We start from the raw sequence: 18,531 nt of genomic DNA on the forward strand, positions 1-18,531 counted from the left end.
GTGCTGGAGAGGGCTCTTGAGAGTCCCCTGGGTAGCAAGGAGATCAAACCAGTCAATCCTAAAGGAAATCAACCCTGAATATTCTTTGGAAGGACTGATGCTGAAGCTGAAGCTCCAATACTTTGGCCACCTGATGTGAAGAGCTGACTCAATGGAAAAGACCCTGATGCTGGGAAAGATTAAGGGTAGGAGGGGAAAGGAGCAACAGAAGATGAGATGGTTGGATGGCATCACTGACTCAATGGACATGAGTTTGGGCAAACTTCGGGAGATAGTGAAGGACGGGGAAGCCTGGTGTGCTGCAATCCCTGGGGTCACAAAGAGTCGAACATGACTTAGTGACTGAACAACAACAACATAAATTTCCTGTATGAGTGCTGCACAGGGTATGTGGGAGGTATAGGAGGTGTAATGCTCGGCCACTCGGCTGCTCTGCATGCCAGGCTTGACCCCCAGCCCTCTCCATTGCAAGCATGCATTTCCCCGTGATAACGAATGCCTAAGCTGTGGGTGACACCTGAGGCTGTGTGAATATTCTGTCTACCAAATAACTTTTGAAAGCAAATCTGAGCATGGGACTCCCTGCTCAAATTATGTCAGTGATTTTCCTAACTTCAACTTCAGAGTATATCCAGTCTGCCGGATTCTTGCTACCTGCACATGCCCGTCCTGGTCTAGGCCACCCTCACCCAGCATCTAGGTTGCTGCAGCAGATTCCTGACCGTTCCGATTCCATATCTCCATCCCCCAGTTCTCAGCGCAGCAGTTTCAGAGTAACTCATTTAAAAATCCAAGTCAGATCAGATCACTCCTCTGCAAACTTGGAGTGCCTTTCACCCACTCAGAGCAAAAGTCAGAGTCCTCTCAATAGCTTCAAAGGTTCCGCCTGCTCTGCAGCCCACACCCCTGCCCTCTCACCTCCTCCCCTCCGGTCTCCCCACCATCGGGCTGTCGCAGCTATTTTCTGAACACATGGGCACATTCCAAGGTCTTGGTAGCTGCTTGGATGTTCACCTGTGTATCTGTGTGGATGGTAGAGAGTCCCCTACCCCTTCAAGTCTTCACTCCAATATCACTCTCCCTGGCAGTGGTATTGAAAATGCCAGCCCCCTCCATCAGCCTTCCTGGCCTCCTTTCCTGTTTCTGTCTTCATAGCCCTCATAACCAAGACATTCCATATACTTTTAAAAATTTATTTGTTTCTCCCCAACTGGAACATGAGCTGCCCCATAGCTGAGACTTTTCTGTTTGGTTGGTTAACTGCTGCTGCTAAGTCGCTTCAGTCGTGTCCAACTCTGTGCGACCCCATAGACGGCAGCCCACCAGGCTCCCCTGTCTCTGGGATTCTCCAGGCAAGAACACGAGTGGGTTGCCATTTCCTGCTCCACTGCATGAAAGTGAAAAGTGAAAGTGAAGTCGCTCAGTCGTGTCCAACTCTTAGCGACCCCGTGGACGGCAGCCTACCAGGCTCTTCCATCCATGGGATTTTCCAGGCAAGATTACTGGAGTGGGGTGCCATTGCCTTCTCCGGGTTAACTGCTAGCTGGGCCCAACTCCCCATCCCGCACCCCATTCCTTTTTTTTTTTTTTTTTTGATATGGAGCATTTTTAAAGTCTTTATTGAATTTGTTACAGTATTGCTTCTGTCTTATGTTTTGGTTTTTTCGGCCAAGAGGCATATGGGATCTTAGCTCCTCAACCAGGGCTCGAGCCCACACTCCCACACCCTCTGCATTGGAAGGTGAAGTCTTACCGCTGAACCACCAGGGAGGCCTTCTGCACCCTGTTCTTAACAGCTGCTCCCAAAGTATGCTCCAGGAATCCTTGGTGGGTGGAGACTTTTCAGGGGATCTGTGAAGTCAAAATCATTTTCTTGGTAATACTAGGATGCTGTTTGCTTTCCTGCTGTCATCCTCTCAGGGTTGCCCAGGGTAATTTCAAGGACATATGATGGTGATGTGGCAGCAAATTGAGTGAGGAGCAGCTTCAAGACTCTACCAGCTCTCCTCATCAGCCAGATATTTACATTTGCAAAAATGTAAAACCCACGACACCCTTCCTCTCTCAAGTTTTTGGGAAAATTTTTAACAAAAAATATGCTATTTATGTTAACATGTCAATCTATTCTTGTTATTTCTAAATTAGTTAATAAATATTTAAAATAGGTCTTTTAATTTCTTATATAGTAAATAATCGATAGATATAATCCCCCAAAACAAAAACTCTAGAGTCCTCAGAAGTTTTTAAGAGTAAAAATGAATCCTGAGACCAAAAACTTGGAGAATCACTGGCTTACACAACCTCTCAGTAAGATCAAAGAAATGAATGCACTTTATGGTTTAGGCTGAGAGACTTTGCCGTGGTGGTCTGACTTCTGAGCTCTTCCCTGGCCTCCTCCATCCCCTGTCTGCCTCTTCTCAGTTCTAACTATGCTGACCTGCTTTCCTCGTGGCACCTTCATGGGTGTCTAAAATTCCGTGTCCATTTCTGAAATTCTTGCTTGTCCGTTACATTCGTCAGATGAAGCTCAGTTCAGACTCGCCTCTCCCGGGACACCCTCCGTGCTCTCACTGGTGCTGCCCACGAGCTGGTGCCTCCTCCTGTCGAGCGCTTCTGCACACTCGGTTGCCTCTACCTCAGCATTCCCCATTTCTGTTGCATTTGTTGGTGTATAGATATGTCTTACCAGACTGAGCTTCTTGAGGGCGGAAACTAGATCTTACCTTTTTATGTCCAGAGCCTGGTACATACTAGGCACTTTCTAAAATATGTGTTGAATCAGTGAGTGATGCCTTGGAATTCAGAATAGGGACTCCCTTTCTTCTGATTTATCCTTGGACCAAAGTGCCTCTAAAGGGGGCATGGTTTCTGGCATCTGATTTGAGTCTTGAAATGTCAGGGTGACAACAGAACTTCATCTTCATTCAGAAGTAACATTTACTGAGCACCTAATGAGTGCTGGGAGCTTTTGCATGGTATCTTGTTTCAGGGGCACTGTGGTTCATTAGGCCATTGTGAACTGGCTTGGGCTCTAATCACTTTTCATATGGCTTCTGTGGGGATAACACGGTATGGGAGCTAAGCTAAACTTCCTTTGGACTTCTGGGACTAATGCATTTGCATTGTATATGCAGACTGTGAGGTTGTTGAAGTCAAAGATGGTGTGGTATGTGTGTTGCTGGGTCCTGCTACCACACCCTGTATGCAGTAGGTAGTAAATAGCTGGAATAATTTGTTCAATGGGCATAGTTAGTACTGGAAATAACAGTACGATGAGGGCTTCCCATTGGTGGTTTCATAGGTGATCATAAGTGGAGAGATATCTCTATAGCTGGAGTGATCCAGGAAGTCTTCCCAGGGGAGGAGTCTTTGAGTTGAACTTTGGAGGGTGGGTGTTAGCCCATTTCATTTTTGTTATTTCCAGAAACAGTTGGTCTCCTTTCCGTGGCTGCTGTGGGAGGCAGTGCCGGAGTCATATGCCTTGATCAGGCTGGAGTGGGAAGGATATCTCTGTTCCCTGTAGGACCTACTCATGCAGAAGTGTGGCATCTCCTGGCTAGGTGGGAAAGCAAGGGCGGACCCATGGAGAAGGACTCAGTAGTGGAAAAGACTTTGGACCACCATGGTCTGCCAATGGCTGGGGTTCTTGGAAGGGCTCTCTGGGCATGGGTTTCCATGGGCTCCTGGAGCAATGAAGGGATCCCAGGACTTGTGGCCAAACAGCTCCCTTTTTGAGCAGGGAAATTGAGGCCCAGAGAGGGGAAGGGACTTGCCCAGGGTCACATGGGAATTAGTGACAGAATTGGGATTAAAGTTCAGGGCTCCCCTCTCATCCCCCTCCTCCAACCCTCAGCGCTCCTTGTAATGTATGATGCTGCCTCTTTTTCCCTTTGACCTCTTTGGAGTCATAAGCCTTTGGAGTGGGGGACCTTTGGGTCCCCAGGGGTAAATCTTGTGCTGTCTCAGGGAAGAATGGGGGATGCCTGGCCCAGTTCCTGGTGGGCAGGTGTGGATTCTGGGACCTGAACTGGAGGCCATAGTTGAGGACAAAGTCCACTTGTCACCTCTGTGAGCCTGTGGCTGCTTTTAAAATGTCTGAGTGAAGGGGAGACTTGGGGCATCTCATTCCTGCCAGAGGCCTGCAGCTATGAGCAAGGAGCCTGGGCCTTCTGGGACAGAGGACAAAGGAATGGGGACCAGCAGTGGTTTGGCGCAGAATGGACTCCTGAGTGTACCCCAGCAGGAGGCACTGCACCTGGGCTGAGACCTGGGGAGATAATCACCCAGGTGGTAAGACAGGGCTGGGAGGTGGGGTCTGACTTTCCTGGTGCTGACCTGTGGGCGGTGGAGAGGAGGGGGATCCAGAGGGAAGGGAAAAGAAAAACCGGGGAGGAGAGTATGTTGGGCAGAGGTGATGTGTTCTTGGCTCTCCTTTGCCTCTTGGCTGTTTCTGTTTTCAGATTAACCAGATAAGTCATCTTGTTAGTGTTATTTTTAAATGGAGGTTCCTCTGGGAAATCTGCTCTTATTCACCGTAATGAATTAGGTTTACCTGCCTCAGGTCTTGATAACATAAGACACCTATCTTTCTGAGCACCTCGATTCTTTTTCTAATGCGAGTTTCAGGACTGTAAGTCATTTTATCCTGAAGCCTCAGAGTACTCTGGAGTGGGATCATTAGCTTCTTTGGGTTTATAGGCATCTAAAGCAATAGTGTCTCAGATTCATTCCTCCGATAGGTCTGTCGGATAGTCCCTGTGTTGGTGGAGTGTCCAGTAGTGTGAAGTCAGACTCCTGTGCTGGCTCAGCTCCAATGGACCTGATCTGATTTCCCAGGAGGAAGAGACTGCCAGGCTTCTTGTTTCAGAATATTTCCCCCAGCTGTATGTTATACCATTCCCCATCTGCCTGCCCCTGAACACTTCTCAGAAACAGTCCGGGCTCCATCAGGTCTTAACCTCCAGTGCTTCATTTGTTTGTATTTGTTTGTGATTAGACATTCCACTCTGCTCCTGCTGGGTTGAGTAGCTGGGGCTTGCAAACCTCCCAGCATAGCTCTTTCACAGCCTGGAATGTGCTGTGTGCTTGTGGGAGTCTTTATTTTTTTTATTATTATAGGAATGTGGAAGATCATTTAGAGAGAGAAAGTGACAAGGCAGACCTCCAAAAAACCTCACAATATAGAGAACAGATATGTGTGTGGGTCATTTATCTTTTTAATTTAATTTTTATTTTATATCGGAGTGTAGTTGGTTTACAGTGTTGTGTTAGTTTCAGGTGTGCAGCAAAGTGATTCAGTGATATATATATACATATATTCATTCTTTTTCAGATTCTTTTCCATTATAGGTTATTTAAGAATACTGAATAGAGTTTCCTGTGCTATAGTGGGTCCATGTTGATTATCTGTTTTACATATAGTAATGTGGTCATGTATGGATGTGAGAGTTGGACTGTGAAGAAAGCTGATCGCCAAAGAATTGATGCTTTTGAACTGTGGTGCTGGAGAAGACTCTTGAGAGTCCCTTGTACTGCAAGGAGATCCAACCAGTCCATTCTAAAGGAGATCAATCCTGGGTGTTCATTGGAAGGACTGATGCTAAAGCTGAAGCTCCAATACTTTGGCCACCTCATGCGACGAGTTGACTCACTGGAGAAGACTCTGATGCTAGGAAAGGTTGGGGGCGGGAGGAGAAGGGGACGACAGAGAATGAGATGGCTGGATGGCATCACCAACTCTGTGGACATGAGTTTGAGTGAACTCTGGGAGTTGGTGATAGACAGGGAGGCCTGGCGTGCTGTGATTCATGGGGTCGCGGAGAGTCGGACACGACTGAGCGACTGAACTGAACTGAACTGAATGTGTATATGCAGGCTTCCCACAGATGCTTCTGGTAAAGAACCCTCCTGCCAGTGCAGGAGACATAAGAGACACGGGTTCGATTCCTGGGTCAGGAAGATCCCCTGGAGGAAGGCATGGCAGCCCACTCCAGTGTCTAGATTCTCCAGTGCCTGGAGAATCCCATGGACAGAGGGATCCTGTGGGCTGCGATCCATAGCGTTGCAAAGAGTTGGGCACGACTGAAGTAACTGAGCGTGTGCTCACATGAACACATGTGTATGTTAATCCCAGACTCCTAATTTATCATGCAGGAATGAGTGTTTCTAACTGTTGGCGACAGGAGGGTAGCAAAACAGAGTGTTATGTCCACTTTGCTTCTTAGAGAGAAGGCCATGTTTCCCACCCTGGGCCGAGCTGGAGAGCCAAGCCTGGGAAATACTTCCAGAAATTTCTCCCCCATTCTGTCTAGACAGCCATGGGAAAGCTTGACGGAGGTGGAAAGCACTGTTATTAGAGAGGTCATAATAAAGATGATGTAAATAAAGAAGGAATAAACCATGCCTGTGGGCAGGAAAACCTGGTAACGGTGTCGATTTCTCCCAAGGGATCTATAGATTCAATGTGATTCCAGTCAAACCTCAGCAGATTTTTTCAAGGAACTTGATAAGATGATTCTAAAATACATACACAAGAGTCAAGGTCTAAGAATATCCAGGATGCTTCCGAAGAAGGCAGGAAGGAGGGGCGTGGCCTTGCAGATGCCACAATGGTATTATAAAGCTGTAGTCACTACCAAAGGGAGGTTTGTTTAGAGACTGACTGATGGGAGAGACTGGGAGCCAGAAAGAGACCTAGGCATGTGTAGAACCTCAGCGTATGACCGCAGAGTTGTAGCAGATCCATGGGGGCAGGAGGACTAGTTAACAAGTCGTGCCTATTACATTCTAAACAAAAGCAGATTGTCAGAGAATGTCATGGACCAAGGGTTGCAGTTAACCAAGTTCTCTGCATTGATGTCAAGTTTTTTGTTTTGTTTTGTTTTTTAAGAAGAAGTTCAGGGTCAAGGCAGAGTTGATAGCAGAGTATCGGTGACAAAGACCAGGGACTGGCTCTTTTGCTGGCAGTAGGATGCAGTCTGCTGCTGCTTCCTCCAGGGCTGGCTTTGCCTTGGGCTTGAGAGGAACCCTATTCCTCCAGCACAGATTGCCTGAATTTAGCACTGGGCCCAGGTCAATGGCACCAAGTCCAGGGCCCCATAGCTTAGAATACTGCCCTGTCATTCTGGAGGTAGGTCTGACACCCTCTTGGGAGACAGAATGAGCCCTAGATCAGTTTGGGTTGGGAGCTCTGGATCTGGTCTGTCCAGGTTTTCATAGTGGCAAGAGAAGTGAGATGGCAGGAGCTGAGCTTTCTTGGGGAAAGTGAGAGAAGACATTGCTTTCTCTTGTATGAAAGTCGTTGAATATAAACTTCTGCTACCTAGTAGTAGGATGATTAGGGCACGTGACTCTTTGATAAGGATGGCCTCTACCATCAGAAAGGAGCAAGGCAGGAATGGTAAGGGGCAGCATCCAAGGAGAACTGCTCTGGAGCTGTGCTGTCCATTAGTGACCACCAGCTACCCCTGTCACATCTAAACTATCTTAAATGAAGGAAAATGAAAACTGTGGGCTTCCCTGATGACTCAGTGGTGAAGAATCTGCCTGCCAATGCAGGAGACACAGGTTTAGTCCCTGGGTTGGGAAGATCTCCTGGAGAAGGAAATGGCAATCCACTCCAGTATTCTTGCCTGAAAAATCTCATGGACAGAGGAGCCTGGGAGGCTACAGTCCGTGGGGTCACAAAAGAGTTGGACACGACTTAGCAACTAAACAATAACAACGAAATGAAAAATTCAGCTTTCCAGGCACACAAGCCACATTTCAAGAGCTTGCTAGTTCCATATGGCTAGTGGCTAACCACACTGCATGTTACCATCATCATAGAAGATTCTGTTGGGAGCACTGCTCTGCGACCAGCACCGTTGTATTTTGCAGAGACATTTTGGACCCATTCTCTCCCAGATCAAAGTGAAAGGCCCGTCTGGTAGATTTAGAGGCAGGCAGGGAAGTTTTAGCTGTGTATCCTGACTCCGCCTCTTATAAGTTCTGTGTCACTTAACCTCACTGAGTCTGGCCTTTAAGTGCAATTAGCTGTTTCTTAGACGTGCCAGGGTGTGTGACAGTCAGGGAGACGCTGGTATGGCACTTTGCAGGATGTTGGTGCCGCTTACTTACTCTGTACATGGCAGCGGGCATTACTATTTTACAAGTGAAAAGTGAGGCTCAGAGAGGCAAACTGACATGGCCAAAGCCAGAACTAATAAATGAAGGCCCAGAAGGCCAACTCCCATCTCTTACCTTACCTCTGCTGCTCCATCCAGCCCCAGTCTGTGCAGGAGAGAAGCTGGTAGAGTGTGCTGAGCAGGAGCACACTCCTGCAGGGTGGGCTCGGCCCTGGGCCAGGCAGGATCAGTCTGGGACAAAAGGGCTGGTGGGTATGAGGTCCAGGGCTTTCTGGCTGGAGGCAGGGGCCCTGCTAGCCCCACCTTATTTAAAATCTCTCTCAGGCCTTGGAGTTTATCCTTTTAAGCTCAAACCTCAGAAAAGTGCTTTGTTTGGGCCATATAGAGCCCCGCAGCCTTTGAGCACCCCGTAGGTGGTTCCAATGTGGAGCAGTTATTGGAGACTTCAAGAAAACACTGGCTCCTCTAGGAAGCTCATCCTGATTTTTCTGACATTTCCTTTCACCGCCTCAGTTTTGTTCAAATTCCCAGAGTCTTCCCCATGGGAGAGATTCAGCATGCTTCCCCTAGATCTGAGGTTCTTCCTCCTTTTTTGTGCCAGGAACATTTCAGCTGAAGGATAATGATAGTAAAGGTTGACTTTTTTCTCCATCCCCAGTTCAGAGATCCCTGAATCCCATCCATCAGGCCATAGAGATCATTTCAAGACTCTCAATCTGTCTTCCCCCAGACTTAGCCCATGTATAGTCTTGTGACCCCTTGTGACCCTCAGGGTCTGGGACACAATAGGTGCCTGGCATGTGCCTTTGGGGGTAAAAATAGGCCTTGTGGGTCCCCTCTGAGTGCAGACCTGCCCCAGTTGGGGGTAAGCCAGCCGGAACCAGATGCTTCCTGAAGGAGGAGTCAGTGCAGGTGCAGGAATGCCTCACATGCTTGCCAGCAGCAGCATGAAGCTGGGCCTCAGCTTGCAGAGGAGGAAGACGGTTCCCAGGCTGCAGGGCTCAGACGGGACTTCAGGCCTGGTTCACAGTGGGCAACAGGCTCCCATGCAGCCTTTTGAAGATGCCACGTGGCTTGTGGCAAAATCTGGGGCTCTTAGCCTGGCCCATGGACTGCCAACAGCATGTTCTTTCCTTCTCTGGCCCCAAATGGGCATGGCTATGTGCCCCTCACCCCCAGCCAAGTTTAACTGAAGCTGTCCTGCTTGACAAATGGGCCATTTGCTTCCTGTGCTGGAGCTGAGTGGCTGGCTGCCCAAAGAGAGACTATAATTAGCAGAGAAAAGGGGATGGGATTGCACACTAGCATTGACAGTTAATTTTATACTCACAGGGAAACATAAACTGATGTTCTCGGAGATGTAAATATCATTTGGAAATCATGAAGTTCCTGGGAAGGGTATGTCAGCCTCTCCCCAGGCCTACTGCTCCTGGAACCCTTAAATAAGGAGCCTAGATCTGCTTGTGCTGTGTGTGGCGCCACCTCAGGGGCTACCCGGTGGCTTCTGGAAGAACTGAGGTGGCAGCAGCCCTGGCTGGACCAGGAGAGATGAGCCTGTGATGGCTCAGTACACAGTGGTGCGGAGTCCAGAGGTTCGGGTCTGCATTTGCTGCGGTAGCTTTCTATGGCTTCAGTGGTCTGGAAATGTTGCAAGGCTGACTCGCAAGGAAAATGTGATCTTTTGTAACAGGAGGGAGATCAGACCGAAGAAAGTTTTATTTCCTGCCAGGAAGGTCGTTCTGGAGTGGGTCCCAGGGCTCTGGGGAGCTTATAAAAATAGAAGAAGCCACTGACTGCCTTTACGAAGAGGGCTGGGGTCAATTCTGCTCAGAATGCAGGCCTACGGCAGCTTGGTGTTTTGGGGACGGTTTCCAAAGCAGGGTACCTTAACCCAGAAGCATAGCATCAGATGGGAAGGAGGGAGTGGGGGACAGCCTAGGATGGTGGTTAGATGTCGGGTTCTATGTCCATCCTGCCCAAGAAGAGCTTTTTTATCCTAAACAAACAAACAAAAAAAACTGAAACACAGAAGTATTGAAAGTATGTGGAATCGATCCTGAAAATATTAAGGTGTTATCTTGTTGGTTCAGTGACAACATGCAAATTACAGTTTTCACCAAGATAAAGGATAAAATGCCACTTCTGTTGCCCGAAGCACACCGCGTCTGTGCATATTGATTGCATGCCCTGCTTGGGCTCTGATGATGTGGGGTTCTTCTTTAACCGTCAACCCTGGCTCTAGGGCTGAAGGATCTCTGGGTTCTGTATCTGGTTCAGGATTAGAGTTGAGTAACTCCTTGTAACTGCACTAATAAGGAAGGGGAGGATTTGGCTCTCTAAAACTGCTTGCCCTTGTTCTTAGAGGACCCACAGGGCTTAGGCTGGCCTTGAACAATGATTTCACCATGTCCTGGATTTTGGAGCATGAACTGACCAAATAACTTTGGTTAATATTTTTCTATCAAGAGTAGATTTTATTTCTTGTGGTCCTCATTTTCCTATAGAGGGCCTTGTGTGTGTGTGTATGTCCTAACTTTTTAAGTTTAAATTTAAAAATTTATCCAACTGAGTGATTTGGATGACATCATTTCACTCATGGTTTTCCCGACATGGCCAACTTGTTAATAAGCAGTTCACGGCCAAGTTCGTCAATGCCTTTAGCACCTCTTGACCTGTGTGTGCTGGGAAGGCATTCCTTTTAGACCTGGGGAGTAGGTATCATTAATCCCAGATTATCCTTTCAAACTAAGGGGAATGGCACTTAGCAGTGACATACAGCAGAACCCTGGACCGGAGGAGATGGCTTCCCGGTAACCCTCTGTTACCTGGTGTTTCCAAGTAAGCTTGGTCTGTTTGACTTTTGGCATCCCTGCCACTTGCAGAGCTTAGGGGAAACAGGCACTTCCCTTTATCCAGAACAGTCTTGGCGCTCTTTAGAAGGCCATTGAGGAGATCTACTTTGAGGGCACATTGTATAATAGCCATTTTAAGGTGGAGGTAGACCAGGAGTAACTGGAGGAGCCACCACCTCCTTGGTGTTCAGGATGTTGACTCTAGGGTAGCTGTTCTCATGGGATATCTTGCCCACATCTTGTCTGTATTATTCCTCATTTCCTTTACTTAGACCTAACTTCCCTGACAGCATCATGGCTTCTGACTCCTCTCCCACACTGCCTCCTGCTCTGTGGAGAAGTCCAGTGTATCTGCTCTTGGGAATGTGTGGCCTGGAATGCCAGAATCATTGGAGAGGCAAAATGCTGGGTAGACAGCGCTGGACTCAAACCCAAGCGGGGATATGTTGGGAAGCCTGGCTTGCATCTTTTCAACAGACATTGATTGTAAATGCCTGTTGTGCTTCCTAAATGTCAGGGCTGTTCTGATGCTGGGGATGCCCTAAACAGTTGAAAAATTCCTCCTAGCATGGAGCTTATGTTCTTGTGGGGAAGACAAACAGTTAAAAAAGAAAACAAAAAATGTAGTATGTTTAATACTTGTCAGCACAAAGGAAAAGTAAATCAGGAAATCGGGATTGAGAGTTTCAGGGAGAGAATTTTCTGTGTTTAAACAAGATGACCCCAAAGGCCTCACTGAGCAGGTGGGAAGTGAGCAAAGATGAGAAGGAGGTGAGGGAGGGAGCCACAGTGCCATTTGGAGATCAGGAGAAAGAGCATTCCAGGCAGTGGGAACAGCCTGTGCAAAGGCCCTGAGCTGGCACACTCCATGTGTTTGACCGGCAGTGAGGGGCCCAGGGCAGTTAAAGCGGAGTGAGAAAGTCGGGGGAGTGAGCCGTGAGCTCAGACAGGCTGTGTGGTCTGTAATGAGGGTTGTGGCTTTTACTTTCAGGGCACAGAGAACCAGCTTGGCCTGATTAGATTTTGCTTGGTCACTCTGGTAGGAAGAACAGGCTGAAGGGGGCCAGTTAGAACACTGTTGTGAATCCCAGGGTGATGGGGCAGTGCAGTCCCAGACATGTCTGAGGGTTTGGGGTGACATCTGCCGATAGGGCTCCCTGAAGATTTAGTATGCGACTTTTCTGGCTGAGAGCAGGAAGGGGTTCTCCAAGAACTTTTTTGCCTCATTTTTCCTGATGAGGAGTTACAGTGGTCACCTTTCCACTGTTAGGAAAATTGATGATGAGGAATTTGACTTAAAAATCTCTTCAAAATCCCTCCTGCTCCAACTTTCAGTTTTCCTGATGATCATTCTGAAGATAAATCCTGCGTCTGTGGTGCTGAGTGCAATGCCTGTCCCCCTGAGCAGGTCTGGAATTTCCTTTGGTGTTCTGCCTGTGTAATACACACCCCAGGGCCCCATGCTTTCAGGTTCATAGTGTTTCCACTGTCCTATCTCACTCAAGCCTTGCAAAAACCCTTGGGTGAATAGGGCAGAAATGATAGTCTTCATCCCCATTTTTCAGATGAGAGCACAGACTTGTGTGGTCCAATGCTTGTCCAAAGCCCAGGGTTAGCAAGTGGCAGAGCAGGGACTGCAGCCCAGATTCTCTGATCCTCTAGCCAGTGGCATTTCCCCTGATTCACCAGTACTTCCCACCAAAGCAGCATTTCCAAATAGGGTCTGTATTAATTTACTAGGGCTGCCATAATAGAGTACCACAGACTGGGCGGCTTAAGCAACAGAGACTTATTGTCTCTCAGTTCTGGAGACTGGATGTCCAAGATGAAGGTGTGGGCAGAGTTGGTTTTCTCCAAGGCCCCTCTCTTTGGCTTTGCTAATGGCTATCTTCTCCATGTGTCTTCACGTGGTCTTCTCTCTGTGTGTCTGTGTCCTAATCTCCTCTTAGAAGGACAACATTTATAGTGGATTCAACCTTAGTCGTAAGACCTCATTTTAACTTCATTACCTCTTTTAAGCCTCAGTTTCCAAGTACAGTACCATTCTGAGGTTCTGGGGGTTAGGACTTCAGCTTATGAATTTGGGGAACACAGTTCAACCCGTAACAGGTTGCCTCACATCCGGTGACCTGGGGTGACCCCTCCAATGGCAGGCACCAGAACCCTCCCTTGAATCCTTCGTAGGAGAATCAAACAACTACAGTCCTTCTCCTCTCCCACTCCTTGTTTTCTTGCTGCAGCTGATCGGAGGCCTGGTCCTATCTGTGGGGATCTATGCAGAGGTCGAGAGGCAGAAATACAAAACCCTGGAAAGTGCCTTTTTGGCCCCGGCCATCATTCTCATCCTCCTGGGAGTCGTCATGTTCATCGTGTCCTTCATTGGCGTCCTGGCTTCCCTCCGCGACAACCTGTGTCTCCTCCAAGCGGTGAGTCAGCCCCAGGCACCCATCAGCTGGTGGGGTTGGGGGTGTGATCCTTGGAGTCCCTGGGAGAGCTGGGAGACCACCCCTGGGCCCCTGGGCAGCCCAGTTAATCCGTCCTTGCCTCAAACCAGTTCTACTAGAGGGTTTCGTGGGTCAGCCTGTCCATATTGGCCCAAGAGGGCTCAGCCTCCTCCACTTCTGCTTAGAAAGGCTGATTCAAAGACTGTTTCAAAGACTGTTCTTCTTAAACCCCATGTTGGTCTGGACTGTGTTGTAAGTGGGAGAAGGTACACTCAGATGAGAGCAAGCAAAACCAAGAAAAGTTGTTGGTAGTGAGTCATTAGCTCATGTAACCATCAAGCCCACCCTAGGTCCAGGGGTTTAGCTGACACCCTTGGGCTCTCTCTCTTGCCACCTCCCAGCTGGATGCCAGGTGCTGTCCTCAGACTCTCTTTGCGATGGTCACCAGCAGCCTTAGGCCAACAGTCCTTATAGCTCAGGGTCCTGGGGAGTCTTTCCTGGTAACTCTGGCCAAGATCCTAGGACTTTGATGGGACTGCTTGGGGTCAGGGGTAGGGTCAGCCTCCCTGCCCCCTTACTGTGGGGTGAGGGATGGCTTCTCAACATGGAGGGTGCCAGATAGGAGATCTGTTTACTCTGCACCCACATGTGTGTTTGACCTCACTGTTCCCCTCACCCGGGAAGCCCCTAAAAGCCCCTATGAGTGTGGTCTCAGGGATGCTCCCTGAGGCTGGAAGTTGTTGGCATTAGTTTGGACAGTGCTTGTTTCTGTGCTAAAGGGTGGCGTATCCACTCAGCCTGAGACATCCCCTCATCTGCCCTTGGGGTCTGGGAAGTCACTTTGCAGGGGCTTTGCTGGCAGGGCTGGAAACGCTGCTCTAACCTGCCTGTCAAGACAGGCCTGTCCCCTCTGGGTCAGCCAGAGGAGGACAGCAGCTGCTAAAGGTGAGGGGTCGGGGGAGGGGATTGTGTTTTTTCACCCAGACCCCACTGAGGACTTCTGGGACAAACCTCGATAACAGTCTGGCTGGGACAGCTGAGTCACTCTTCCTGATCACAGGCTCCAGCGACGGGCTTTCCCGGGAATGTCTGTCCACATCCTGTGTCCTCACAGGAGGAAGGGGTGAAAGGCCCAGGAGCCCTTAAGAGCTCTGACAAAGATGATTTTTCTTACTGTGCTTGACCTCGGAGCAGATGGCACTTCCCCTTCAGTCTCAGTGACTCACTGAACTTTGTTTTTCAGTTCATGTACATCCTTGGGATTTGCCTCATAATTGAGCTCATTGGTGGCGTGGTGGCCCTGATCTTCCGGAACCAGGTGGGCCTCTGGCACGTTTATCAGTCACGTGTATGCTGGGCACCCGCTGTATGTGTGTCCTGGGTTGCAAACTGGGGGTGCAGCGGAGAGTGGGGCAGATAATCCCTCATGTGTCTATTGGGCTGGGGAGACAGGAACTGAACAGGTAGACCAGACAACAAGAGAACAAAACAGGCTGATGACAAAGTGCCTGGGATGGAGGTCGGGAGGACGCTGATGAAAAGGAGCCAACCTGCTGAGGCTCAGGGGGAACAGAGGTCCAGGCAGAGGGAACCGCTGAGGCAGACGGGAGCTTGGTGGGTTTGTGCACAGTGTGGAGGCTGCTTGGCTGAAGGTGAGTGATGGGAAGTGGGTAGAAGGTGAAGCTGGAAGGACTGGCTAGGGCAGATCACGTAAGGCCTTGGAATTTTTTTAAAAGGCAGTGGGAGCCTGTGGAGAGTTTTATCCCGGGAAGTGATATGATCTGATTCACATTTTACTTGCTGCTGAATGGAGAGTGGACAGTAGGGAAACTAGCTGTGGGTGAGCCTTAACCACAGGCATGTCTTACCCTGGGAATCCAAGGGTCTTCTTCCTGTTTCATGAGTACCAGGAGCGGGGAGGGGAGATTCCCATCATATTGATGGAGTCACTGAGGCACAGAGATGTTAAGAAGCCCTCCTCAGAGTACATAGCAAGAGGGAGGCATCTCAGGGATGCTTTCCAATTTCTTTTCATTTCTTTTTTCCTCCTCTGCCCCAACTTTACTGAGGAATAATTGACAAATAAAATTATGTTTAAACTCTACAATGTGATGATATGATATATACATACATTGTGAAAGGATTACCATAATCAAGTTAATAATACATCCATCACCTTGAATAGTTAACTTTGAGGGAGGGGGTAAGATCTTAATATTTAAGATCTATTTTCTAAGCAAATTTCAAATATATAATACTGTATTATTAACTGTAGCCACCATACTGTTCATCAGATCCTCAGAACTTATTCATCTTGTAACTGAAAATTTGTACCATTGACCAACATCTTCCTGTTTCCCCCACCTCCTGGCCCCTGACGACCACTTTTCTACTCTCTGGTTCTAAGAGTTTGACTCTTTTTTAGATTTCAAATATAAGTGGCCCCATATAGAAGTGTTTGTCTTTTCTTAGCATAATACCCTCAAGGTTCACCCATGTTGTTCCAAGTGACAGGTTTTCCTTAATTTTTTATGGCTGAATAATATTCCATTATATATATATATATATATATATATATATATATATATATATACACACATTCTACATACACAGACAACGGACTATTGCATCTATCTCACATCTTGATCCATTCATCTGACAATAGACACTTAGGTTGTTTCCACATCTTGGCAATTGTGAGTAATGTTGCAATGAACGTGAGAGTTCTTTTCATGGCACGTGACTCTTTGAGACAGTAATTTCATTTCCTTTGGCTGTACACCCACGAGTGGGATTGTACCACATATGGTGGTTCTATTTTTAAGTTTTTGAGAAAGCATCATACAGTTTTCCACAGTGGTTGTACCAGTTTTACACTCCCAGCAACAGTACACGAAGGTTCCCTTTTCGCCTCACCCACATTTATCTCCTGTTTTTTGATAACAGACATTCTAACAGGAGTGAGATTATATCTCATGGTGGTTTTAGTTTGCATTTCCCTGATGTTTAGAGATGCTGAGTATTTTTTCATAAACCTGTTGGTCATTTGTATGTCTTCTTTGAAGAACTATCTATTCAGATCCTCTGCCCATTTTTTAATCAGATTACAGCTGATGCTTGAACAACATGGGTTTGAACAGTGTATATCCACTTCAGTTCAGTTCAGTTCAGTCGCTCAGTCGTGTCCGACTCTTTGCGACCCCATGAATCACAGCACACCAGGCCTCCCTGTCCATCACCAACTCCCGGAGTTCACTCAAACTCATGTCCATTGAGTCGGTGATGCCATCCAGCCATCTCATTCTCTGTCGTCCCCTTCTCCTCCCGCCCCCAAACCCTCCCAGCATCAGAGTCTTTTCCAGTGAGTCAACTTTTCGCACGAGGTGGCCAAAGTATTACACACAGATATTTTCCAATAAATATAGTACCTGTATATCATTTTACAGATCTTTAAATCAACTAAGTGTGAGAAAAGTTTATGTTCAGTTGGAGATCACAATATGTAGAGTCAAAAGGACTAGGGTTTGAGTCCTGATTCTATTTAAACTGTTTTAGCTTCCTGCCCTTCAGTGTTATTTATCAGTTCATTTATTTAGAGGCAGAGATAGCAGTATGCAGATTCTCAACTGTATTGGGGGTTGGCACCACTAATCCCTGCGTTGTTCAAAGGTCAACTGTATTTTTTTATTTTTAGTTTTTGCTATTTTACAACTGTAGGGGTTCCATATATATTTTGGATATTAACCCCTTATCAGATATATTGTTTACAACTATTTTCTGCCAATTCATAGTTTACCTTTTTGCTTTTTACATGGTTTACTTTTTAGCAGAATTGCTTTAGTTTGACATAGTCCCACTTATTTTTTGTTTTTCTATGGGGAACATTGCCTATATATTTGATGTCAGATCCAAGAAATCACTGCCAAGACCAATATCAAGGAGTTTTCCCCTATATTTCCTTTTGGAGTTAGTTCTACTACTTGAGGTCTTCTACTACATTTAAGTCTTTTAACTCATTTTGAGTTGATTTTTGTCTTTGGTATAAGATAAGGATCCAGTTTCATTCTTTAGCATGTGAATTTCCAGTTTTCTCAACACTATTTATTAAAGAGAGTTGGCATCTTTGTTGGGAATTAGTTGACCATATATGTTGGGTTTATTTCCAGACTCCCTTTTCTGGTCCATTGATCTAGGTTTCTATTTTTATGTCAAAACCATACCGTTTTGGGAACCATAGCTTTGTAATATTGAAATCATGAAGTGTGATACCTTCAGCTTTGCTTTTCTTGTTCAAGATTGCTTTGGCTACTGGGGTTTGTTGTGATTCCATATGAATTTGAGCATTTTTTTCTACATCTCCGAAAGATGCCGTCTGAAGTTTGACAGGGGGATTGTGCTGAATCCATAGATTGCTTTGACCCATTGGTTGTCTTCCCAATTCAGTTTTGCTACTTATTCCTCCCTTTTCCTCTTTTCCGCTTTTCAGACCATCTGCTCTGGGCTGGCAGATCCAGGGTACTGGTTCATTTTTCAGCAATCTTGAGGAGAGAGAAATGTTTATTCCATTTGCCCATGCGGATGCCTTTCTGTGCAGCCAGCAGGGCTCCTGGCTGCCCATAACTTTCCAGAGTTATGAGTTGGTGCTTACTATTAGAGCCCAGTCCAGGCCACGGTCAGCAGCATCAGTGGTTTAATAAACAATCTACTAAGTGAATAGCAGTTCTCGTTTACAGGGTGTTTTCACAAAGATTGATGACTTATTTTCCTTGCCTGCAGCTCAACAGGGACCGTGACACCACTCCTTTCCAGGGAGGAGCTAAGTAAAGGCAAAACCTCCAGGGACCTTTAGTCCTCACAGTTGAGAATGCCATGGGCTTGAGGTCAGGGCTGAGAGTTTATATTATCCCCAAACACAGAGGGCACCACAGGGTGAAGTGTATTTCTTCCCCTTGGGTACTGTGTCCCCTCATGGGACCATGTCAGTCCAGGAAGGACCCTCATCGTCAGGGCTGTCAGCTCTTTGGAGGCTTATGATGGGCTGTGCTCTCATATAACTGTGATATATAATTCAAAAACTTAAAAATGAGATACAAAACTGTAAGTGTAGGG

General features: G+C 47.2%; 1 protein-coding gene across 4 annotated transcripts in view; it reads left to right on the top strand.

Annotated features, from left to right (window-relative positions):
- TSPAN15 (tetraspanin 15) overlaps nucleotides 1-18,531 on the top strand; it is a 56,581-nt gene that overhangs the window by 19,104 nt on the left and 18,946 nt on the right. For all 4 annotated transcript variants that reach the window (XM_055425574.2, XM_055425572.2, XM_055425573.2 and 1 more), the window contains exons 2-3: nucleotides 13,219-13,404; nucleotides 14,666-14,740. In XM_055425574.2, coding sequence (XP_055281549.1) covers nucleotides 13,219-13,404; nucleotides 14,666-14,740 — 261 coding nt within the window. The remainder of the gene's footprint in view (nucleotides 1-13,218; nucleotides 13,405-14,665; nucleotides 14,741-18,531) is intronic.

Source organism: Moschus berezovskii, chromosome 12 (genome assembly GCF_049115385.1).
Source record: "Moschus berezovskii isolate FMDL1 chromosome 12, NW_MosBer_1.0, whole genome shotgun sequence".
NCBI classification, from domain to species: domain Eukaryota; kingdom Metazoa; phylum Chordata; class Mammalia; order Artiodactyla; family Moschidae; genus Moschus; species Moschus berezovskii.